The following is a 21,272-nucleotide window of genomic DNA, read 5'->3' as shown; positions in this document are numbered from 1 at the left end:
ATTTGTAAACTTTGAGCTGGGTGTAATAATTCATTTATTTCATTATAATTGAAATACGTGTCATGCATAATGATGTGAATTATTCGATCGTGGCATTCATGCAATTTATGCTACCATCACGCATTATTGTTCTCGCCACGGAATATTGATTCCAGTCATTTTTCTTTTCGCAGATAAGTAAGCCTGGGACCAGACTGTAAAAACAAATAGCCAATGGGACCCCTATCATCGAGGCTAGCCGGATGCCATAAGTTAAGAGGCTTTGGCCCGATGTTTTTTTTCCTTCCAAAACCAATGCTTGGAATGGATTCAGCATCATGAAACCCCCCTCGTTTGACACGCCACATATGCTATTATAAAGCATGATACAATTTAGATTTTATTTTTTGCCTTCTGGTTGATGATATGGTCACATAGGCCTATGCCAATTACTCAACATATAAGGCAAGTTGGCACCCGACAGTTTCTAAATGGGGGACCACTCATTTCTAACAAAAAAAACCTACTAAACATGTCCACTTGACCAAGTTCACAAATGGCTCTATGGGCTGGCAAGTACACCATGGGTCAAACGAGGACAGAATATGCCTACATGTTTGTTGCTTAAGCAGTAGAATGATGTTCAGATATGAGATATCCGACTATAAACCCTAGGCCATATAGTTCATTTAATATGAAAACTGCCATGCATAAATCTGTGCACACCCCTGAAGAAATGTGGACAACTCTGGCACCAAAATAGTGGGTAGGCCTGGGAAAACTGGCCACCAAATGATTAGGCACCCAAGATATCTGGGCACCAAAACATGGAACACACTTTGTACAGTCATGTAGTATACATCATTGGACTTTCTTGATGTGGCATCAAGAAAGTCCACATTAATAAAACTTCATTATAAGGCACAACAACAAAAGCGCGAACATAAACTCAGGGAACAAAGTCAGTCATTAAAGTTGTAAAGGTTCATACATAGTCTGGATTTACGGTGGTGGGGTGACCACCGAACTACAACATGACGTCACGAGCCGCGGTGATCAGCAAACCGCCGCCACCGCTCCAGCCCTTCTGTTTTTACTCTCCACCGCTCAACGTTATTTCAGCTCCGGTGGTCAGCTGGTCAACTATGAATAGGCCTTGAGGCAGTGCAAAGTTTTTTTTTTGTAATAATCAGATGTAGTTGGGAGTTTGTTCCAGAGCTTGACGATTCTCAGGGTCGCCCCAAGAGACATTTCATTTCCATCCGCCCAAGTCACCACATCCATAAACCTCTGGAGTGGACTATGCCTTCTTGTCTGCACATGTTCAAGCTCACTTCCCACTTGAGTTATCCCTTGACCCCCAATGCCATGTAATTTCTGATGTTGCCAATTCACTCTTGCAGTTGTGCTAGAACTCAATTCAACCCCTTACAAAGGGGTGGAATATCTCCTCACATTTTGTTGGGGAGATTAAAATCCTAATTTGCTTTGCAAGTGATACAGTAAAACAAGGTTAGGGATAGTCAGGGCCAAGCATACTACAGAATATCATCCTCCAGAGTTACACCATCTGATAGTACAGTAAAATGTTCCAAAACTCATTTTATAGGAAAAATAGCCCAAGGCATGAAATGCATTTAAAACATTTTATTTTCTCACACAACAGGTCTTGATCAACCACCTTCTGTGGCATCCCGATCTCATGGCAGTCGCCGTTGCTAGACAGAAGAGAAAATGGATTAGAGGTGAGACAGCACAATAATTTTGCCTAATCAAAAATGTGTTCCGCTCACCTGTCCATCAAAGCACCGCTCCTCACATTGCCGTTCTATTGGCATACACAGTTCTGTGGAGCACATGAAGTAGATCTGCAGGGAAATTAACATTTTTACTAAGGCAGTTAAAGTTTGCACAACGAGAAAAAACAAAGCCTGCAATACATTAGTCAGACAGTTGCCAGCCAAGAATTTTAGTCAAGACAATCTTATGTACTACGGTACCGCTAAAGTAAACATTGCATCCAATAGCTCAGCGATAGCAAACTGCCATGAAGTAAATATTTAGTCTACATATTCTAAAGAGACCTGTGACTTTAGAGATAAGGCATCTGAAGCTGTAGCTCCACTAGCACTACAGTCCCATTCTTTAAAGGAATGAGACTGTCTTCCTATAATTGGTCCTCAATATATATAATAGTCATGATAAAAAAAAAGTTCCTACTCCATCTCATAGGAGGGCTGTGGGCAGTTCAGAAACCCGTCCAGTGACTTAGTTAACCAAAATACATTTATCATGAGAATGATTGCAACTTTTCAGGAATAGAAAGCCTTCAGTATATATTAGCTTGGAGTCCCCATCAATGATGTCACTGTCGGACGGGTTTCTGAACTGCCCACAGCCCTCCTAAGACACATACAAAGTAGGTCCTTTAACTCTGAATACCGACTCACAGCTTCATCGATGAACTTGCTGGTTCTCAGATCCATGAACTGAAACGCATCAACTTTAAATCGCCTTTTGTAGCGGTCTGCTTCAGTGACTCTAAGGATGGCCACGGTATCATCAAAAGGGTTCTCACAACTATAAAAAAAAAAAAAAAAAAAAAAAAACACAAAATTAATTCAGGGGAATACCACTTATTTTACTATACCTTAGAGCTGTGGTGTTGCCTAGAACAGTGCTAAAGTATATTAATGACATATTAAAGGGGAATTCCACTAATTTAACATTTTACTAAGAATATTGCTTGTGCACATTGATCAGTGAAGTGGTAATGTACCGAGTCATTATTTCCTTACCCTTCATAAATGATCACAAGAGCATTTGTGGCATAGCGGGTATAAGCAATACAGTAGTTAACAAGTAGCACTGCTTTTGGCTTTGGCGACCTCAAGCGAACTTCCAGATACACTGGTTCACCATTCACAAGTTCTCGCAGAGGTAGGTGGTCATCCACCCAGCTGGTGAAAGTTGGCTCTGTTGGCATAAATAGAGGTGTCAGTTCTGTACTGACTGAAATTAACTAATCTACATCCAGTCAATATTTCCCAAGACCCATAACACCTAACCTCTAGCGATCCTCAGCTGAATTGCAAACAGGCCATCAGAGATTATCTGTGAAGGGAAACTTGAAAAGGGCGTTTTGACCATGTAGCCAATGGTGAATAGTGATGTCTGGCTAACCGGGCCACCTACATCATAGCGGCACTCAAAAAGGAATCTGCAATGAAACAGAAAGAGTCTTGAGAATTCTACAATTTGCTTTTTATGTTCAATGTGAATTTTAGGCAAGCGACAAGCAGGGTCTCGCAACTCACTTTGTAATCCTCCAGGCAATTTTTATTCACGAACACAGCAGGCTGGACAATACAACGTTTTGACCAGTGTAGGCCTTTCAAGTACTTGAGAAAGACCTACACTGGTCAAAACGTTTCATTGTCCTGCCTGCTGTTTGAAAAAAGAAATAGAAATGTCTGAGCATTACAAAGTGAGTTGCAAGGCCCTGCTTTTGTCCATGTTCTCTTTAACAGTTTGGCTCAGCACCAAGACCAGAGGATGAGAGTTACATCATCTTATTCTGAAATTGCTAATGCTCAAGGTAATCTGCTCACCTCACAAATTTACTTCTGGTGATGACTCCATACTTTAGGCTCATGGTTTTGATAGGAGTAGCCACTTCAGCCAGATATACGTTTGCCCCACCAACTTGCTGTATCGGGGAGAATACATTTGTGAGAAGGTGACAGTAAAGTCCATCACAGCAGTTAGTGTTCCATGGTGCAAAATTGCATTAGAGCCTTAACACTTACATAGTAATGAGTTCCACACTCATGGATTGAGAACTTGAAAATGGCATACTTTCGATCAACAATGACTGGTCTACAGGCTCGGTCTGATGGAAGAACAAGTCCAGTGGGATCCACACTGTCACGTTTAGGATCATCACGGTTTATTGCAAAGACAAAGTGTTCATCTTTAGAGCACTCTGGTGGATTAAGACAATAGCACCATTAATGCAACACAAATGTAGAATATGCAGCAGGATTTTTAAGTATTAAGATTGGGTGAATGTCAAGCTTTTAATTATTTAGCCGTCATGCAAGAGTATACTAGCTCAAACTATGTTCCACCTGTAATAACCATGGCCAAAAGTAGCCCAAACATTTAGATTCTCGTAGACGTTTTTTTCGATTCTGACGAATCTCTCTACAAGAGTCTAAACGTTAACCCCGCCCCTAACGTCGAAAAGGAACGTTTGTGCCTCAAAATCACTTCTACCTTGTACAAATGCAAAATCTAAGCCGCTTTAAATTTTGCCCCACTTGTTTGTGATCTGTACGTCCTCATATTAAACACAGAACATGCTTATTATTCAATAAAAAATGTATTTTAATCCTCTGTCCGGGAATCTGGCGGCCATCTTGGTTTTCTCTCCATTGTAGATGCGCAAGAGAACCCTGGCCGCTAGGGGCGCGGGCAATGTTCTGTTGCGCATTTACAATGGAGGATTCCGAAACAGAGTGGATTAAAATACCTTTTTTATTGAAAAATAAGCATGTTCGGTGTTTAATATGGGTGCGCACAGATCACAAACAAGTGGGGCAAAATTTAAAGCAGCTTAGATTTTGCATTTGTACAAGGTAAGAGTGGTTTTGAGGCACAAACGTTCCTTTGACGTTAGGGGCGGGGTTAACATTTAGACTCTCGTAGAGAGATTCGTCAGAATCGAAAAAACCCTCTACGAGAATCTAAATGTTTGGGCTAGGCCAAAAGGTTACCAGGTTGACATTTTAATTCCACACATGTTAATAGCCCTCCAAGAGAATAGTCTCACCATTCATGGGATAAAAGCAGGTTGATTCAAAACAGCAGCCTGCCTCTAAACAGGCTGTGCGGGACATTGTCACAGAGCCACATGCTACCCGCTGGCGCAGATGGACACTAGCACAATCTGAAATGAAGTTTAATATTAAATCATCAACTCACAACTTTACTGAAATGACTAGCAGTCTACACATACTTGATGCTGGGCCAAATGAACACTTACTTTGGGCCCCTGTAGAGGACACAGGGGGTGTAGGTGACAGAGGCGGCAACAAAGTGACAATGGGAAATGACGTTGGTGGGCGTGGTCTCATTGGGCGTGTTGGCATCATTGCAGGGCGTGATGGCAGCACTGTTGGGCGTGTTGGCACTGCAGTGACAGTTTGAGGTGTTGTAGACACATCCTCTGGAGAGGGCGTGAAGGGACATTTCAGTTTTTTACCCCGTGGCGTCAATTGGGCATTCTTGATCGAGTAGTCTTCTCCAACTTGGGCAATGCCGTCGCTATAGTCCTCTTCATCGTAGTCATCTGCAGTACATGTGGCAATTAATACAAGTCAACGATGATATTACAGAATTTGCAACACCAGAATGATTCTGCCCCGTTGAGTAGCTACGGTGTTTTACAGTTTTTTTTTAAACACAGACGCCAAAAGCTACATAGCATACTAAACTCTGAGTCTATAAATAAGCCCCACTTTACACTTACCCGACGCTTGCCTCCGGTATTTAGAGTCATACAGGTCAACCAATTTTCCACTCAGAGCTTCATCTTGAAGTTTAAGGTCAGGAAAGGTGTCTACTGACTGCCATATCTCACTTGCCGTAGCAAATGCCGCCGCCGCCGCCACCACCACCAAGAAGACCGAACCGAGCCTCCACCAAGCCATTGTACCTTGAGACACGTACGCTGCAAGCTGAAAGAAGTGAAGATGAATGTGTTTTCTCGGCACTTATATACAGACAGTTAATTGGCTTGATTAATTACACCTGTGCTGTCAGTGTCAACCAATTTGTTTGCTGACGTAAACCACGTGCTGCAGAGATGCGCTACTATAGGCCCTTGGCTTTGTCAAACCTCTGTAGACTATGTGAAATAGTTTTGTAAACACGCTGACGCAGCTCAACTCCACCCTTGAATGGTCAAAAATAATGTTGAATCGAATTGAACATGCATTTACCCTTCAACTATATTGTTTATGCCATGGATAATATCCACAGGATTTGTAGCAAATGTTCAAGCATGTTACTTAAAATAATAATAATAAAACTTTATTTGTATAGCACCTTTCATGACATGAAATGCAGCTCAAAGTGCTTTACAGAACAATGGAGAATAAAAGAAAAGCATAATAAAAGGCTACTACCAGCATACATTATTTCCTTTTTTCCCCCTCTTTTTACATTTAGGAAATAAACAATAACATTTTTACATTGAGCCTTTGAGGTGCCCAGACTTCTCAGGTATAGGCTACCCACTCCTCCAGTTATACCATTTGTGTCTGTAGGTACAGTAGCCTACATCCATCACTGTCAACCAGATGCAGGGCACCAAGGAATTAAGAGTGGGCTTTTTTTCTTTTACCAACAAGTTGTATATTAGTATATTTGAAAATGTTTTAAAGTAGGCTGTACATGATTAGAACATGCATTATTTTTAAATAAAGTTGGTTTTAACAAAAAATAAAGACTATTAGACCATGCTTAAACATTCGACAATTAGCTAGGCCTATATATCTACAATTGCTACAAAAGCTGCATACAGTAGTCATTTTGGGGAATAAAAAAAGTTGAAGGATACATATAATTATAATAATGATGTACTGTGTATGTTCACATCATGTATACTTTACATTACTTACATTTTTCAAATATTTTATTATTTAACATTTTGGACAAGTCAATTTTACATCAAGGTACCCAGATGTCCCTATCCTGAATCCATATTATGTACAACCACAACTTATGTTAAGTACCTTACAAACCTCTTAGTTTAATTTAAGACATATTAACATGGTCATATAACTTGAGTGAGTATATTTATGATCTATTGAATAGATCATAAATATACCAAAATGAATAATTCTATTCGGTCAGTCAAAGTGCAGAACTTCATATCAGCACCATGGACAGCTACTGTTGCCCACACCAGGGCATTTGCTTATTTCTCAGCAAATGCAAGCAATCTCAATCATGCAGTTTCTCTAATAACCACTAATACAAGGTAACAATGAAAGAAAAGTCTGAGTGTGACAGTAGGCTTTATTGCATATATTTTCAAGTATCCACAGTATTTCCACTTTGTATACAACTACTTTTAGCTCAGCAAAATATATTTCATTCATATTTGGCCTTTTTCTCTCAAACAATTTGTAATAAAGGACCACTTTTCAATCTTTCATATAATAGGTACTCACTAATGTTAAAATGGCACCATTTTATTCTACTCAGTCTGTGTCTCATAGGAGAGCAGTGGTCAGTTCAGAAACCGACCACCAGTGACATCATTGTTGAGGATGGGCTTCCATTTTCGCATTGTAACTTTTCAGGACTAGAAAGCCTGCAGTTTATTAGCTTGGATTCCCCATCGATGATGTCACTGGTGGACGGGTTTCTGAACTGCCCACAGCCCTCCGATGAGACACAGACAGTAGAAACAAATGGTGCCATTTTATCATGATTATTAGTGAGGACCTAGTATATGAAGATAGGTTGAAAAGTGGTCCTTTAAGAAATACAAAATGTAAGCCTGGTTTAAACATAATTTATACACAGAGAATTGGTATCACTTGTAGGCATTAGCTTTATGTTTCGGAAGGAAGTTGAAATTCCCTGGTACAGGTCCAAGCAGTATGAGGAGATAACCAATTAAAGACAAAACTCCTAATTTGCTTTGCAAGCCTGACAGTAAAACAAGGTTAGGGATAGTCAGGGCCAAGCATACTACAGAATATCGTCCTCCTGAGTTACACCATCTGATAGTACAGTAAAATGTTCCAAAACTCATTTTATAGGAAAAATAGCCCAAGGCATGAATTGCATTTAAAACATTTTATTTTCTCACACAACAGGTCTTGATCAACCACCTTCTGTGGCATCCCGATCTCATGGCAGTCGCCGTTGCTAGACAGAAGAGAAAATGGATTAGAGGTGAGACAGCACAATAATTTTGCCTAATCAAAAATGTGTTCCGCTCACCTGTCCATCAAAGCACCGCTCCTCACATTGCCGTTCTATTGGCATACACAGTTCTGTGGAGCACATGAAGTAGATCTGCAGGGGAATGAACATTTATTTTACTAGGGCAGTTAAAGTTTGCACAACGAGAAAAAACAAACCCTGCAATACATTAGTCAGACAGTTGCCAGCCAAGAATTTTAGTCAAGACAATCTTATGTACTACGGTACCGCTAAAGTAAACATTGCATCCAATAGCTCAGTGATAGCAAACTGCCATGGAGTAAATATTTAGTCTACATATTCTAAAGAGACCTGTGACTTTAGAGATAAGGCATCTGAAGCTGTAGCTCCACAGTCCCATTCTTTAAAGGACCACTTGTCTTCCTATAATTGGTCCTCAATATATAATAGTCATGATAAAATACCACCTTTTTATCCTACTCCATCTCATAGGAGAGGCTGTGGGCAGTTCAGAAACCCGTCCAGTGACTTAGTTAACCAAAATACATTTATCATGAGAATGATTGCTTCCATTATCGAATTGCAACCTTTCAGGAATAGAAAGCCTGCAGTATATATTAGCTTGGAGTCCCCATCAATGAAGTCACTGTCGGACGGGTTTCTGAACTGCCCACAGCCCTCCTAAGACACATACAGAGTAGGTCCTTTAACTCTGAATACCGACTCACATCTTCATCGATGAACTTGCTGGTTCTCACATCCATGAACTGAAAGGCATCAACTTTAAATCGCCTTTTGTAGCGGTCTGCTTCAGTGACTCTAAGGATGGCCACGGTATCATCAAAAGGGTTCTCACACCTAAAAAAAAAAAAAGAAAAATACGAAATTAATTCAGGCGATTCTTAAAGGGGAATACCACTTATTTTACTATACCTTAGAGCTGGTGTGAAAAAAAAAACCCAATCTGTGTTGCCTAGAACAGCGCTAAAGTATATTAATGACATATTAAAGGGGAATTCCACTAATTTATCAATTTACTAAGAATATTGCTTGTGCACATTGATCAGTGAAGTGTTAATGTACCTAGTCATTATTTCCTTACCCTTCATAAATGATCACAAGAGCATTTGTGGCATAGCGGGTATATGCAATACAGTAGTTAACGAGCAGCACTGCTTTTGGCGACGGCGACCTCAAGCGAACTTCCAGGTACACTGGTTCACCATTCACAAGTTCTCGCAGAGGTACGTGGTCATCCACCCAGCTGGTGAAAGTTGGCTCTGTTGGCATAAATGGAGGTGTCAGTTCTGTACTGACTGATATGAACTAATCTACATCCAGTCAATATTTCCCAAGACCCATAACACCCAACCTCTAGCGATCCTCAGCTGAATTGCAAACAGGCCATCAGAGATTATCTGGGAAGGGAAGCTTGAAAAGGGCGTTTTGACCATGTAGCCAATGGTGAATAGTGATGTCTGGCTAACCGGGCCATCTACATCATAGCGGCACTCAAACAGGAATCTGCAATGCAACAGAAAGAGTCTTAAAATTGAACATGACCACATTCAGTCAAGTTAGTGAAAGAAGCAATTCACACAAGGCTAAATTCTACAATTTGCTTTTTATGTTCAAGGTGAATTTTATGCAATCGACAAGCAGGGGCTCGCAACTCACTTTGTAATGCTCCAGGCAATTTTTATTCACGAACACAGCAGGCTGGACAATACAACGTTTTGACCAGTGTAGGCCTTTCAAGTACTTGAGAAAGACCTACACTGGTCAAAACGTTTCATTGTCCTGCCTGCTGTTTGAAAAAAAGAAAAAGAAATGTCTGCGCACCAGAGGATGCGAGTTACATCATCTTATTCTGAAATTGCTAATGCTCAAGGTAATCTGCTCACCTCACAAATTTACTTCTGGTGATGACTCCATACTTTAGGCTCATGGTTTTGATAGGAGTAGCCACTTCAGCCAGATATACGTTTGCCCCACCAACTTGCTGTATCGGGGAGAATACATTTGTGAGAAGGTGACAGTAAAGTCCATCACAGCAGTTAGTGTTCCATGGTGCAAAATTGCATTAGAGCCTTAACACTTACATAGTAATGAGTTCCACACTCATGGATTGAGAACTTGAAAATGGCATACTTTCGATCAACAATGACTGGTCTACAGTCTCGGTCTGATGGGATAACAAGTCCAGTGGGATCCACTCTGTCACGTTTAGGAGCATCACGGTTTATTGCAAAGACAAAGTGTCCATCTTTAGAGCACTCTGGTGGATTAAGACAATAGCACCATTAATGCAACACAAATGTAGAATATGCAGCAGGATTTTTAAGTATTAAGATCGGGTGAATGTCAAGCTTTTAATTATTTAGCCGTCATGCAAGAGTATACTAGCTCAAACCATGTTCCACCTGTAATAACCATGGCCAAAAGGTTACCAGGTTGACATTTTAATTTCACACATGTTAATAGCCCTCCAAGAGAATAGTCTCACCATTCATGGGATAAAAGCAGGTTGATTCAAAACAGCAGCCTGCCTCTAAACAGGCTGTGCGGGACATTGTCACAGAGCCACATGCTACCCGCTGGCGCAGATGGACACTAGCACAATCTGAAATGAAGTTTAACATTAAATCATCAACTCACAACTTTACTGAAATGACTAGCAGTCTACACATACTTGATGCTGGGCCAAATGAACTCACTTTGGGCCCCTGTAGAGGACACAGGGGGTGTAGGTGACAGAGGCGGCAACAAAGTGACAATGGGAAATGACGCTGTTGGGCGTGGTCTCATTGGGCGTGTTGGCATCATTGCAGGGCGTGGTGGCAGCACTGTTGGGCGTGTTGGCACTGCAGTGACAGTTTGTGGTGTTGTAGACACATCCTCTGGAGAGGGCGTGAAGGGACATTTCAGTTTTTTACCCCGTGGCGCCAAGGCATTCTTGATCGTGTAGTCTTCTCCAACTTGGGCAATGCCGTCGCTATAGTCCTCTTCATCGTAGTCATCTGCAGTACATGTGGCAATTAATACAAGTCAACGATGATATCATTACAGAATTTGCAACACCAGAATGATTCTGCCCCGTTGAGGACGGTGTTTCTTAGTACAGTTTTTTTTTTAAACACAGACGCCAAAAGCTACATAGCATAGTAAGCATACTAAACTCTGAGTCTATAAATAAGCCCCACTTTACACTTACCCGACGCTTGCCTCCGGGATTTAGAGTCATACAGGTCAACCCATTTTCCACTCAGAGCTTCATCTTGAAATTTAAGGTCAGGAAAGGTGTCCACTGACTGCCATATCTCACTTGCCGTAGCAAATGCCGTCGCCGCCGCCGCCACCACCACCACCACCACCACCAAGAAGACCGAACCGAGCCTCCACCAAGCCATTGTACCTTGAGACACGCTGCAAGCTGAAGTGAAGATAAATGGCTTTTCTCGCCACTTATATACAGACAGTTAATTGGCTTGATTAATTACACCTGTGCTGTCAACCAATTTGTTTGCTGACGTTGTAAACCACGTGCTGCAGAGATGCGAAGGCCCTTGGCTTTGTCAAACCTCTGTAGGCTATGTGCAATAGTTTTGTAAACACGCCGACGCAGCTCAACTCCACCCTTGAATGGTCAAAAATAATGTTAAAAGTATATGAATCGAACATGCATTTACCACTATATTGTTTATGCCATGGATAATATCCACAGGATTTGTAGCAAATGTTCAAGCATGTTACTTAAAAGGCTACTACCAGCATACATTATTTCCTTCCCCCCCCCCCCTCTTTTTACATTTAGGAAATAAACAATAACATTTTAACATTGAGGTGCCCAGACTTCTCATGAGGTACCCACTCCTCCGGTTACCATTATGTCTGTCCATTACTGTCAAACAGCAAGTGACACGATAGATGCAGGGCACCAAGGAAGAAAGTTATATAATATAGTATATTTGAAAATGTTTAAAAGTAGGCTGTACATGATTAGAACATGCATTGTTTTTTAATAAAGTTGGTTTTAACAAAAATAAAGACGATTAGAACATGCTTAAAGATGCGACAATATAGGTAGGCCTATATTTCTACAATTGCTACAAAACATTACAAGTCATTTTGGGGAATAATTTTTTTTGAAGGATACATATAAGCCTAATAATGATGTACTGTGTATGTTCACATAATGTATACTTTACATTACTACTTATGACATTTTTCAAATATTGTAATTAACATTTTGGACAAAATAGTACATTTTACATCAAGGTGCCCAGATGTCCCTATGCACACCTATCCTGAATCCATAAACCACAACTTATGTTAAGTACCTTACAAAACTCTTAGTTTAATTTAAGACATATTAACATGGTCATATAACTTGAGTGAGTATATTTATGATCTATTCTATTCGGTCAGTCACTAAAGTGCAGAACTTCATATCAGCACCATGGACAGCTACTGTTGCCCACACCAGGGCATTTGCTTATTTCTCAGCAAATGCAATCGATCTCAATCATGCAGTTTCTCTAATAGGTAACAATGAAAGAAAAGTCTGAGTGTGACAGTAGGCTTTATTGCATATATTTTCAAGTATCCACACAGTATTTCCACTTTGTATACAACTACTTTTAGCTCAGCAAAATAAAATATATTTCATTCATATTTGGCCTTTTTCTCAATTTATTATTGTATTAAAGGACCACTTCACCACTTTTCAATCTATCTTCATATAATAGGTCCTCACTAATAATCATAAAATGGCACCATTTTATTCTACTCAGTCTGTTTCTCATAGGAGGGCAGTGGGCAGTTCAGAAACCCGTCCACCAGTGACATCATTGTTAGGCAGACTTTCTTTTAAACAATATTTTTTTACAAAAATGTTTAGATTTGTATTATCGTGAGAACGATGGCTTGCATTGCAACTTTTCAGGACTAGAAAGCCTAGAAAGCCTGCAGTTTCTATTAGCTTGTATTCCCCATCGATGAGGTCACTGGTGGACGGGTTTTTTAACTGCCCACAGCCCTCCTATGAGACACAGACAGAGTAGAAACAAATGGTGCCATTTTATCATGATTATTAGTGAGGACCTAGTATATGAAGATAGGTTGAAAAGTGGTGAAGTGTTCCTTTAAGAAATACAAAATAAATACAAAATGTAAGCCTGGTTTAAACATATACACAGAGAATTGCTATCACTTGTAGGCATTAGCTTTATGTTTGGGAAGGAAGTTGAAATTCCCTGGTACAGGTCCAAGCAGCATTTCACTGGAAAAAAAGGGTAAAACAAAAAAATGGTTAGTGATGTCCATCTAGTCACGTGCATGTTAAGTTGAGCTGCTGTGAAGTGGCGAGTGTAAAGTGATTGGATAAGGAAGTTTGTGTGTGTACAGTATCGACCTCTGGTAATCTGTAGGGCACAAGTGGTATATGGTATCTTTTTGTTTGTTTGCATTTTCATTCCGTACTCATCAACTTATATTACATTAACAAACCTTTTTTTGCTCTTTACATTTGTATCTAAGCACTTACAAGTGTTACATTTTAAAATGAAAAAAATAGACCAACTACGCTGAGTTACATTACATTACCATTCCAGATATTCCTGCGTACGGTATTCATAATATTATTACCTTATCTTTACCCAGTCCCCAACATGTTGACTAGCCATTAGGGACTCTAGATAATCTCTGCCCATGTAGAAAGGAGGTCGCTCGTTGATCCTCTGAGGTACTCGTTCCAACAGCCCCACGGGTATGTATCTATTCATAAGATAGCAAGACAGAGAAATTGTTTGATGGTCTCAGGCTATTGACGACTAGAGGATTCTCAAGTCACATTAGCAATAGCAACATTAGCTTTGTACATCAAGCCAATTGTATATGATCATTATCTGTCAAATGTAATCACAGACATGACTTTTTCATTTGCTTATTGTACTCCATCACACTATACAGAAACTGGATTAATAATAATACCGATTGCTGCAAAAATAATTCATACATTCCAAATTCCACAGTGATACATTCCTAGTGACCCACCTGCACATAAAGGAAAGCCACTCCAAGAGGAAGTTGCGGGTCTTCTCCAGGCCTTGTGTGTCTGAACCCCAGTGTTCCAAGCCATAGTTAGTGAAATCCCTGAGGACGTCCATTCGCTCACTGGATGAGATGTCCCAGTCCCGCCTATCCTTGATTTCAGTAAAGATCCAGGGCTTGATGAGTGCACCCCTATGGAAAATGGCAGAAAAGTTATATTCCAAATCTAATTTCAACTTGGACCATGGGACCATGAGGATATCACACATTTAGTTTCAGAATTTGTCACAAAGATCACATGACAAGAACCAAATTGCTGATGACTTCGAGTACTCAGAAAGGTGCTATATAAAATTGTATGTATGTATTATGATACATTACACTGTAGTTGGACAAAATAAAATAATACTAATGTAATTTACGCAGTCTAACAATGATTTATGCAAATGTCATATACCCGACATAATATTACCAATACATGAAGAATTAAGTACCAACCTTGCTATCATGATGCCAGATACTCCAGTTTCTCTTGCTTTCATGGCATCTTCATAGGACAAAATATCTCCATTCCCTAGAACAACAAACAACAGTTAAGTGAAGTCCAAAGACAAGATAAATCAAAACATTGACCAGTTTCTTTTTCAAAACAATATTACAGATTCAAATAGCATACAGTATGTTTAGCTTCATAATCTAGAACAGCCCATGTACCAAAAAGTGGAAGAGGGCTAGCCAGTTTGGCACAGGAGTTGATATAGTCCCAGTCAGCTAACTTTGTGTATCGCTGCTCCCTGGATCGGCCATGCAGCTGGAAAAACAAAACATTGTTAAATATCGTCACATCCTTTTAAGACGTAACCCTGTAAATTAATTTAGATTAATATAACGTGCTGTTGAAAATCAATATCCCTATAATACATACAACTCTTCTCAGCTCATCTAATAGCACAGCAACAAAATAAAATGTGGATAGGATTGATGGAATCTTTCACTTCAGCCACTCAGGTCTCTGGGCCACTTCTGAAAGATTGGTCAGGTATTAGGCCTAACCCAGAGCCATAGAGTAAGAAAGAGTTACGACAACTCCGTTCACTTCATGGGGCCAGGTTTTCTACATAGACTTCTATTGAATGGGGACAACCAGAAGTTTACAGAATGCATTGGAGTATATGGGCTCGCACGAGTACATGAACCACGTGACTAGGCTGTTTTCTGCCCCCTCAATTTCGTAACTCTGCCTCTATGGCTCTGGCCTAACTGAGCCCAGACCTTTGGGTCTGATGCATTTGGAAGAATGAGTTTGAACTGTTATAATGGGTTTATATAAGAAGGGTCTTATAAACTTGTAAATCTGCCTAAATAGTATAAGAGCCCTACCGGCCTACCGTGATCATGGACACACCCCATTTCTTCATCTCTGGGATGAGTTTATGAGCCACATTGCACTTCTCATGAACACCAGTACGGATCTTGACAGTCAATGGCACATCAAGGACCTTAGGGTAGGAAAATAATTATGTCTGCTGGCATTAAACTTTGCATGTGAAAAAAAAGAAAAAAACTAGGAAAAACACACAAAATAAATACCACAGACAAAATGTTTACCTGTGTAGAAGTAATTATATTAATAGTAATAGTAATATTTGTAATCGACTTGTTCCCAGCACCATGAGGTGCATCTTACGTAGTTCATTCCGCTGATGATCTGTTCAAACTTTTTTGTCCGTGTCATCAGACCACATCCTCCACCCTACAGGGGAAAACATCATGTCAGACTCATAACTCAAACATCAGCCACTGAGATTTCTGCAATTAATGTCCAAACAACAACACCAAGCACCAAATGTTTGACTTTTACCTTTTTGTAGACAAGATCAATGGGACACCCAGAGTTAATGTCCACAAAGTCTACATCAGCATTGTCGTTGATTAGCTCTGCACACCTTGTCATTGTGTCTGGGAAGCAGCCCTCCACCTACAGGACACAATTCAGGTTATACAGAGCCTCTACTACATTTATTTACCTTCTAGCCAGGATAACATTTCCATTCAGTACAACATGAATTTAGTTTTTTGTAGCAAGAAAGGAAATTGGAACTGAATGACCATCAGAGAGAAAAATAATAATGTATTTTATTTGCATAATATTCCAGTGTGGATATTTATCTTCTCCTCAGTAAAGACTTTCCTTTGTCATTGTGAAATATATGCACCTGTTGTTTGCTATTATATGGACATTGCAGACACACCATAAACACTATTGCTACTTAATTGACAATTCTGAAGAGTTTCAGACGGTGACAAACCATAATGGTGTGTTCACATGGGCAGACGCAAAGACGAATGGGAGTATCATTTGGAGCAGCTACATGCATCATTGCGTCTTTGCATCGTCATGTTGCTGGCAATTCCATTGACAATGAATGGTAGTCTGCGTCTTTGTTTCTGCCCGTGTGAACGCAACATAAAATTATCAAGTAGAAAAAGAGTCTATAAAACAACCAAAAAACATGCACATCTAAAAAACCTGCTGGACAAATAAGAGTGTAAGAATTAATCAAGGTGCCAGTAAACTTTTGCACTTTGAGAGCATCAATGGGTGTGCAAAACCTAAAATTAACCCACCTGAACGCCGAAGATATCTTCACTTTCATGCCTCTTTAGAAGGGCCCACTCAGATGCCTGTCCCTGTAGTAGGTTGGTGCACATGGCCATCTCTCCACAGGTGATGTCAGCACCAAAACGTTTGCAAATGCGACGAAAAGGTAGATTTCCACACTATGGGATACAGAGAAAATGATTGAATCCTATTTTAGACCCTATTGGTTCATATACTAAATTCAATTCTATCAATTTGATAAATCCTCAAGATATAATATTCCTGTTTTACAGTCTGGACAAAAGAAACCCCCATCACCTTGATAACCTTTATTTTTATGAGTCTAAATTACATTATATATTACCTGCATGAGTAGAAATGAGTACTTACTGTTGTTAGAGGAGCAAGATAGAGCTTGTCTTGAAAGTCCACCTTGAGGAAAGTGTGAAATAAATGTACTGTAATTGATAACAAAAACATGCATACACAATAAAACATTTAGTGTTAAATCTGTTAATTAAACATTAGTAAATGTATAATTTACTAATGTACTGAAAATGTAAAAATGCAACCAAATGGACCATTACAGATACATCTGGTTACATTTGTAAACCAAATGGGTTAAATTAACACATGGGTTTTTTACTGCCAATATGGAAATTAATTTAACAATGCATGGTATTTGATTAAATCATTGAGTGCAGACAAATAAACATTGATTAGATGTTGTGGACGTTGAGGTGGGTGAAATATACCGGCTTCTTTTCGCAGGTCCGCAACTTGATAACATCGCCATCTGTCAAGGGGCCAATAGTCTTGACGAGAACATGTTTATCCTTGCTGCCCTGTGATTGGTCAAAAAGGAAACCATTCCCAAATGTTGCATTACGCCTGATGACACCAGCTGTTTGTTATTGTTTTGTTAGCTACGGTGGGAAATGTACAATTTTAAGGACTACTTGGCTCTGTGTCTAGTGAAACCATACCTCCATTTCTGGTGCAGTTGTTGCATGTAGTTCCTCGCCAGCAGGACTCTCAGTGGACATTTCAACTGTACAAGTATTACCCGAGCCTGACAAAGAATTGAAATATCAGTAGTGTCAACAGAGAGAATATAAAATACAGCCTGTGTAAATCTCATTATACCGTAGCCTTCCAATCATATGGTAATGTCTACCTAATTTATCCATTTACACCAACATCTGTTCAACTGCTAGAGGGAGTAACTCATTCATTGTAATTTAGGTTAGTGAATGCAAATCAAGTGGGATTTGGACATGATTAGCCCATATGACAGAGGCTTTTGTCTTCATACCATGCTGCTTTCCCGGATTCCTGTCAATCGTTTTGAGGTACTCCGCTGACTTCTTGAATGAGACCAAACGCTTTCTGAGTTGAATCTGGAGGTCTCTATCCAAGGTGTTCCTCACTGGAGTCGTGCCTTCACAAGCCTTAACGAGTTCTTCATTCACCATGTTTTTGAAATCTGGTGAAGTGTGTGCCTTGGCGAAGCGGCAGGCCAGACCATATAAGCACTTTCCATAGGTGTTGTAGAGGTAGCAGCTTTTGCCGATGTCAGCAGGCTTGACAACCATGTATTTTGCAATGTCATGGAAGAATTTGCATTTGTCTCCAAATGAGCAATTCCCACGTTCCTAAATTGATTTGTACAAAAAAAAAAGTATGTCATCACTGGTTTAAGGGATTCATAAACTTGTGACTGATAGTTCTTGGTTTAACAATTTATATGCATTTAATGGTTTGGGTTTCATACCTGAATGACTGATGTACACAGTCGTTTGTCATCATAGCTGTTGGGTTTCATGTGTGGTCTTGATTTATTCTGTCCCCGTATTCGTTTGCCACCTGGCTTCACCACCTTATCTCCATCATTGGCACCCAGTTTGAGTTTTTTCACGTCTGGTTCTTCCAGAGGTGCCTCCTTAGATGCTTCATTTTCACTGACCTCCTTTCCTCCTTTAGGGCCCTGTCCATTAGAATCTAAATACCCATGGAAATTTTCTTTGGTTGTTATGAATCTGCAAGCATAGCAATAGTCACATTAGCACATCAGTATAGCACACAACAAAGTGTCAAAGATTAGGACAGTTAGCCGAGCATCAGCACACAACAAAGTGTCAAAGATTGGGACAGTTAGCCGAGCATCAGTTGTACATTATTTCTGTTGGAGTTACATGATTTCCGTTATGTGTTTAGATAGTGAATTGGGAAGTAAATAATATATTTTTAAATGTTATTGGCAAAATTTTATTCAACTGGAAAAGGTCAGTGGAAATGTTTTTAGATCCCATAATGTAGTCATCTTACTGGGTCTCCATTTCTCATTCTCATTTTCTCCAATATCACAGATTCATTAATAGTAAATTCGGACAAAAAGCTTTTTGTCGACAGTGACGGAAAGCACAATAACTCACTCGTTTTTAATGACAGCTATGCCTTTTGCTGCCCCATCAGTGCTGCTCACGTTGTCTTGAGATGCTTTCTCTACGTCCTCATCGTCTTTCTCCATTTTAATGAAAGCCTCATCGTCTTTCTCCGTTTTAATGACAGTTATGCCTTTTGCAACCCCATCAGTGCTGCTAACGTCTTCTTGACATGTTTTCTCCATGTCCTCGCTGTCTTTCTCTGTTTTAATGACAGTTATGCCTTTTGCAACCCCATTAGTGCTGCTTGTGCTAACGTCTTCTTGAGACGTTTCCTCCATGTCCTCGCTGTCTTTCTCTGTTTTAATGACAGTTATGCTTTTTGCAACACCATCAGTGCTGCTAACGTCTTCTTGAGACGTTTTCTCTACGCCCTTGCAGTCTTTCTCCATTCCTCCTTCTGAAATATCAGAAAATAAAAGGTGTCATTATCTGAGTTTTTTTTTTAACATGATGTATTATAAATGTAAGTCAGGTGCTGAGTGAATGTCATTCCAAATGTGATAAGGAAATATAAAACATAATGCTTCACTAATTTTCAACTTAAATACTTAATGCTCAACATGCTAACTGAAACGGAAGCCATTGTTCTTGCATTCATTATAAATAGATTTTTAAAAGTTGTTGTTGATGTCACATTTAGGCAGGTTTCTGAACAGTCCACAGCAGCCCTGCCTGAGGCAGAGCACTGAGCGAGCGGTCGCGAGTATATGAGCGAGTGAGTGAGGACCAATTAGATATGATTGATTGATTGATTGATTGAAATATTTATTAACAGTTTGCAGAATTACAGTACATTTCAAGGGGGCGGTGGGGGGGATTCAGATTTTACAGAGGCCAGTTTCGAATTGCAGCCATCCGTAGGTGCCCTTTGAGAGCGGTTTTGAAGGAGTCATGGGATTCACATGTCTTAATGACTGTTGGTAGGGCGTTCCACATTTTGGTGGCATAGGAGCGAAAATAATTTAGACCCTTGTTTGTGCCGATATGAACATAGTATAACATACTAACAAGCATCTACCAAATGAGTCAAAGAGTTCGTTTTGAAGAGAAATGCAGTATGGACAACTGGACATAGGCCTACGTGTGTTTGATTGATTGAAAATCTCATTAACAGTATGCAGATTGAGTACATCAAACAAAATCACAAGTCAATACAAAATCTGGGTGGCAATCACACATCTTAAAAGTCACATTATAGCATGATGCTGTACGCGTTAAAGTAGGCTATAGTGTTTGTTATATTATGCATTAAAACGCTGGGATCATGTTCATTGTTGATAGATTGACATTTTTATGTCACAGTAATTAGAATGGGTACATATTTCAAGCGAAAGCACAAGTCAATACAACACTGCTACTTTGATGACATAAACATGAATTATACATGCAGTAACTTTGTTAAAGGCTATATTATAATAACTACAATAAGTACGCCCGTACGTATGTTCATGGGCAGACTGAGATTGTCGGATTTTAGGTAACTTATTGGCTGTACACTGTTAATACTGTGCCCATAGTCGGGTCACCATGCACACTGCAGTGACGTTAGCTCATATAGGCTACTTCTTGTAAATAAGCCAATGTTAACGTTTGCATGACATTTTGTAGACCAAAGAATAAACTAAACAACACATTGGATGTCTGCTTTTCAAAACACTCAATGATAGACCATGTGGAATATAATGTATTTCCTTATAAATACCTGCAGATGTTCGGAGAAATTAAATTACCACAGCGTGGGCTTGTGTTTGCGCAACTGTTAAAAGGGTCCGTGTGGTGGCATCATGTGTACCAAATATTGGTTCCATACGGAAGAGAACAGCTATAGGCCTACACTTGTTCTGATTTAAATCTCAAGTTCTCAACTAAACTACCTGGCTGTCAGCCTGTCACTCAGTACATCGTACAGTACTACTAGTACTACAGTAGGCTCATTCATTTTTCTGATGAAAACAAGTCTAGTGCTTTTCGGTTTCGTCCTCAAAGTAGCAGTTTTGTATTGACCTGTGTTTTCGTTTGAAATGTACCCATTCTACATACTGTGTGAAATAAAATCAACCAATAGGCCTATAGCCAAACATCAGAGGCAGTTTGCCTGCTTTCTAACGTGGCATGAAAAACAATGAATGGAAGGAGTACTAGACATAACATGTTGTAAGAAATGTGCTATTTGACCACTGCATGGCTAAAAAACAAGTGGATGAGAAGCACCAGACAAGAGGAAATAC

At 39.7% G+C, this 21,272-nt stretch overlaps 2 protein-coding genes across 3 annotated transcripts; both read right to left on the bottom strand.

The window, feature by feature from the left end:
• Positions 1–1,679: 1,679 nt before the first annotated feature.
• On the bottom strand, positions 1,680–11,354 carry LOC310856903 (uncharacterized protein; the record flags this gene model as incomplete). The annotated part of the gene is made up of 19 exons (XM_083762430.1): positions 1,680–1,697; positions 1,773–1,847; positions 2,430–2,559; positions 2,778–2,955; positions 3,048–3,199; positions 3,591–3,688; positions 3,789–3,903; positions 5,027–5,209; positions 5,624–5,720; positions 7,868–7,926; positions 8,018–8,076; positions 8,673–8,802; positions 9,047–9,224; positions 9,317–9,468; positions 9,849–9,946; positions 10,047–10,222; positions 10,451–10,557; positions 10,662–10,842; positions 11,270–11,354. 19 exons carry the CDS (start codon positions 11,352–11,354, stop codon positions 1,680–1,682), a joined length of 2,271 nt encoding a protein of 756 aa, XP_083618556.1.
• A 1,159-nt stretch (positions 11,355–12,513) lies between these two features.
• dus3l (dihydrouridine synthase 3-like) lies at positions 12,514–20,795 on the bottom strand. 2 transcript variants are annotated; one of them, XM_083766157.1, is made up of 16 exons: positions 20,747–20,795; positions 19,033–19,441; positions 18,372–18,636; positions 17,913–18,252; positions 17,584–17,669; positions 17,353–17,442; positions 16,988–17,029; positions 16,624–16,776; positions 15,857–15,973; positions 15,683–15,748; positions 15,384–15,494; positions 14,710–14,806; positions 14,494–14,569; positions 13,999–14,187; positions 13,591–13,719; positions 12,514–13,225 (listed from the first exon to the last, which is right to left on the bottom strand). In XM_083766157.1, exons 2-16 carry the CDS (start codon positions 19,431–19,433, stop codon positions 13,153–13,155), a joined length of 2,235 nt encoding a protein of 744 aa, XP_083622283.1. In that variant the 5' UTR covers positions 19,434–19,441; positions 20,747–20,795; the 3' UTR covers positions 12,514–13,152. The 2 variants fall into 2 exon arrangements, with proteins under 2 accessions (XP_083622283.1, XP_083622282.1); XM_083766156.1 differs by lacking the exon at positions 20,747–20,795 and having other exon boundaries at positions 19,033–19,442.
• Positions 20,796–21,272: the final 477 nt, after the last annotated feature.

Source organism: Protomyctophum parallelum, assembly GCF_964188405.1.
Source record: "Protomyctophum parallelum genome assembly, chromosome: 1".
Taxonomy (NCBI): Eukaryota; Metazoa; Chordata; class Actinopteri; order Myctophiformes; family Myctophidae; genus Protomyctophum; species Protomyctophum parallelum.
Note: the sequence above shows the minus strand (reverse complement) of the source record. Positions and strands in the feature narration are given on the sequence as shown.

Coding starts and splice junctions, on each gene's coding strand:
- dus3l (XM_083766157.1), bottom strand. CDS start 19,433: ATGGAGAAAGACTGCAAGGGCGTAGAGAAAACGTCTCAAGAAGACGTT. Junction 16,777..16,987: donor ATCTTGCTCCTCTAACAACA/GTAAGTACTCAT, acceptor TGTATCCCATAG/TGTGGAAATCTACCTTTTCG. Junction 15,974..16,623: donor AAGATATCTTCGGCGTTCAG/GTGGGTTAATTT, acceptor TGTGTCCTGTAG/GTGGAGGGCTGCTTCCCAGA.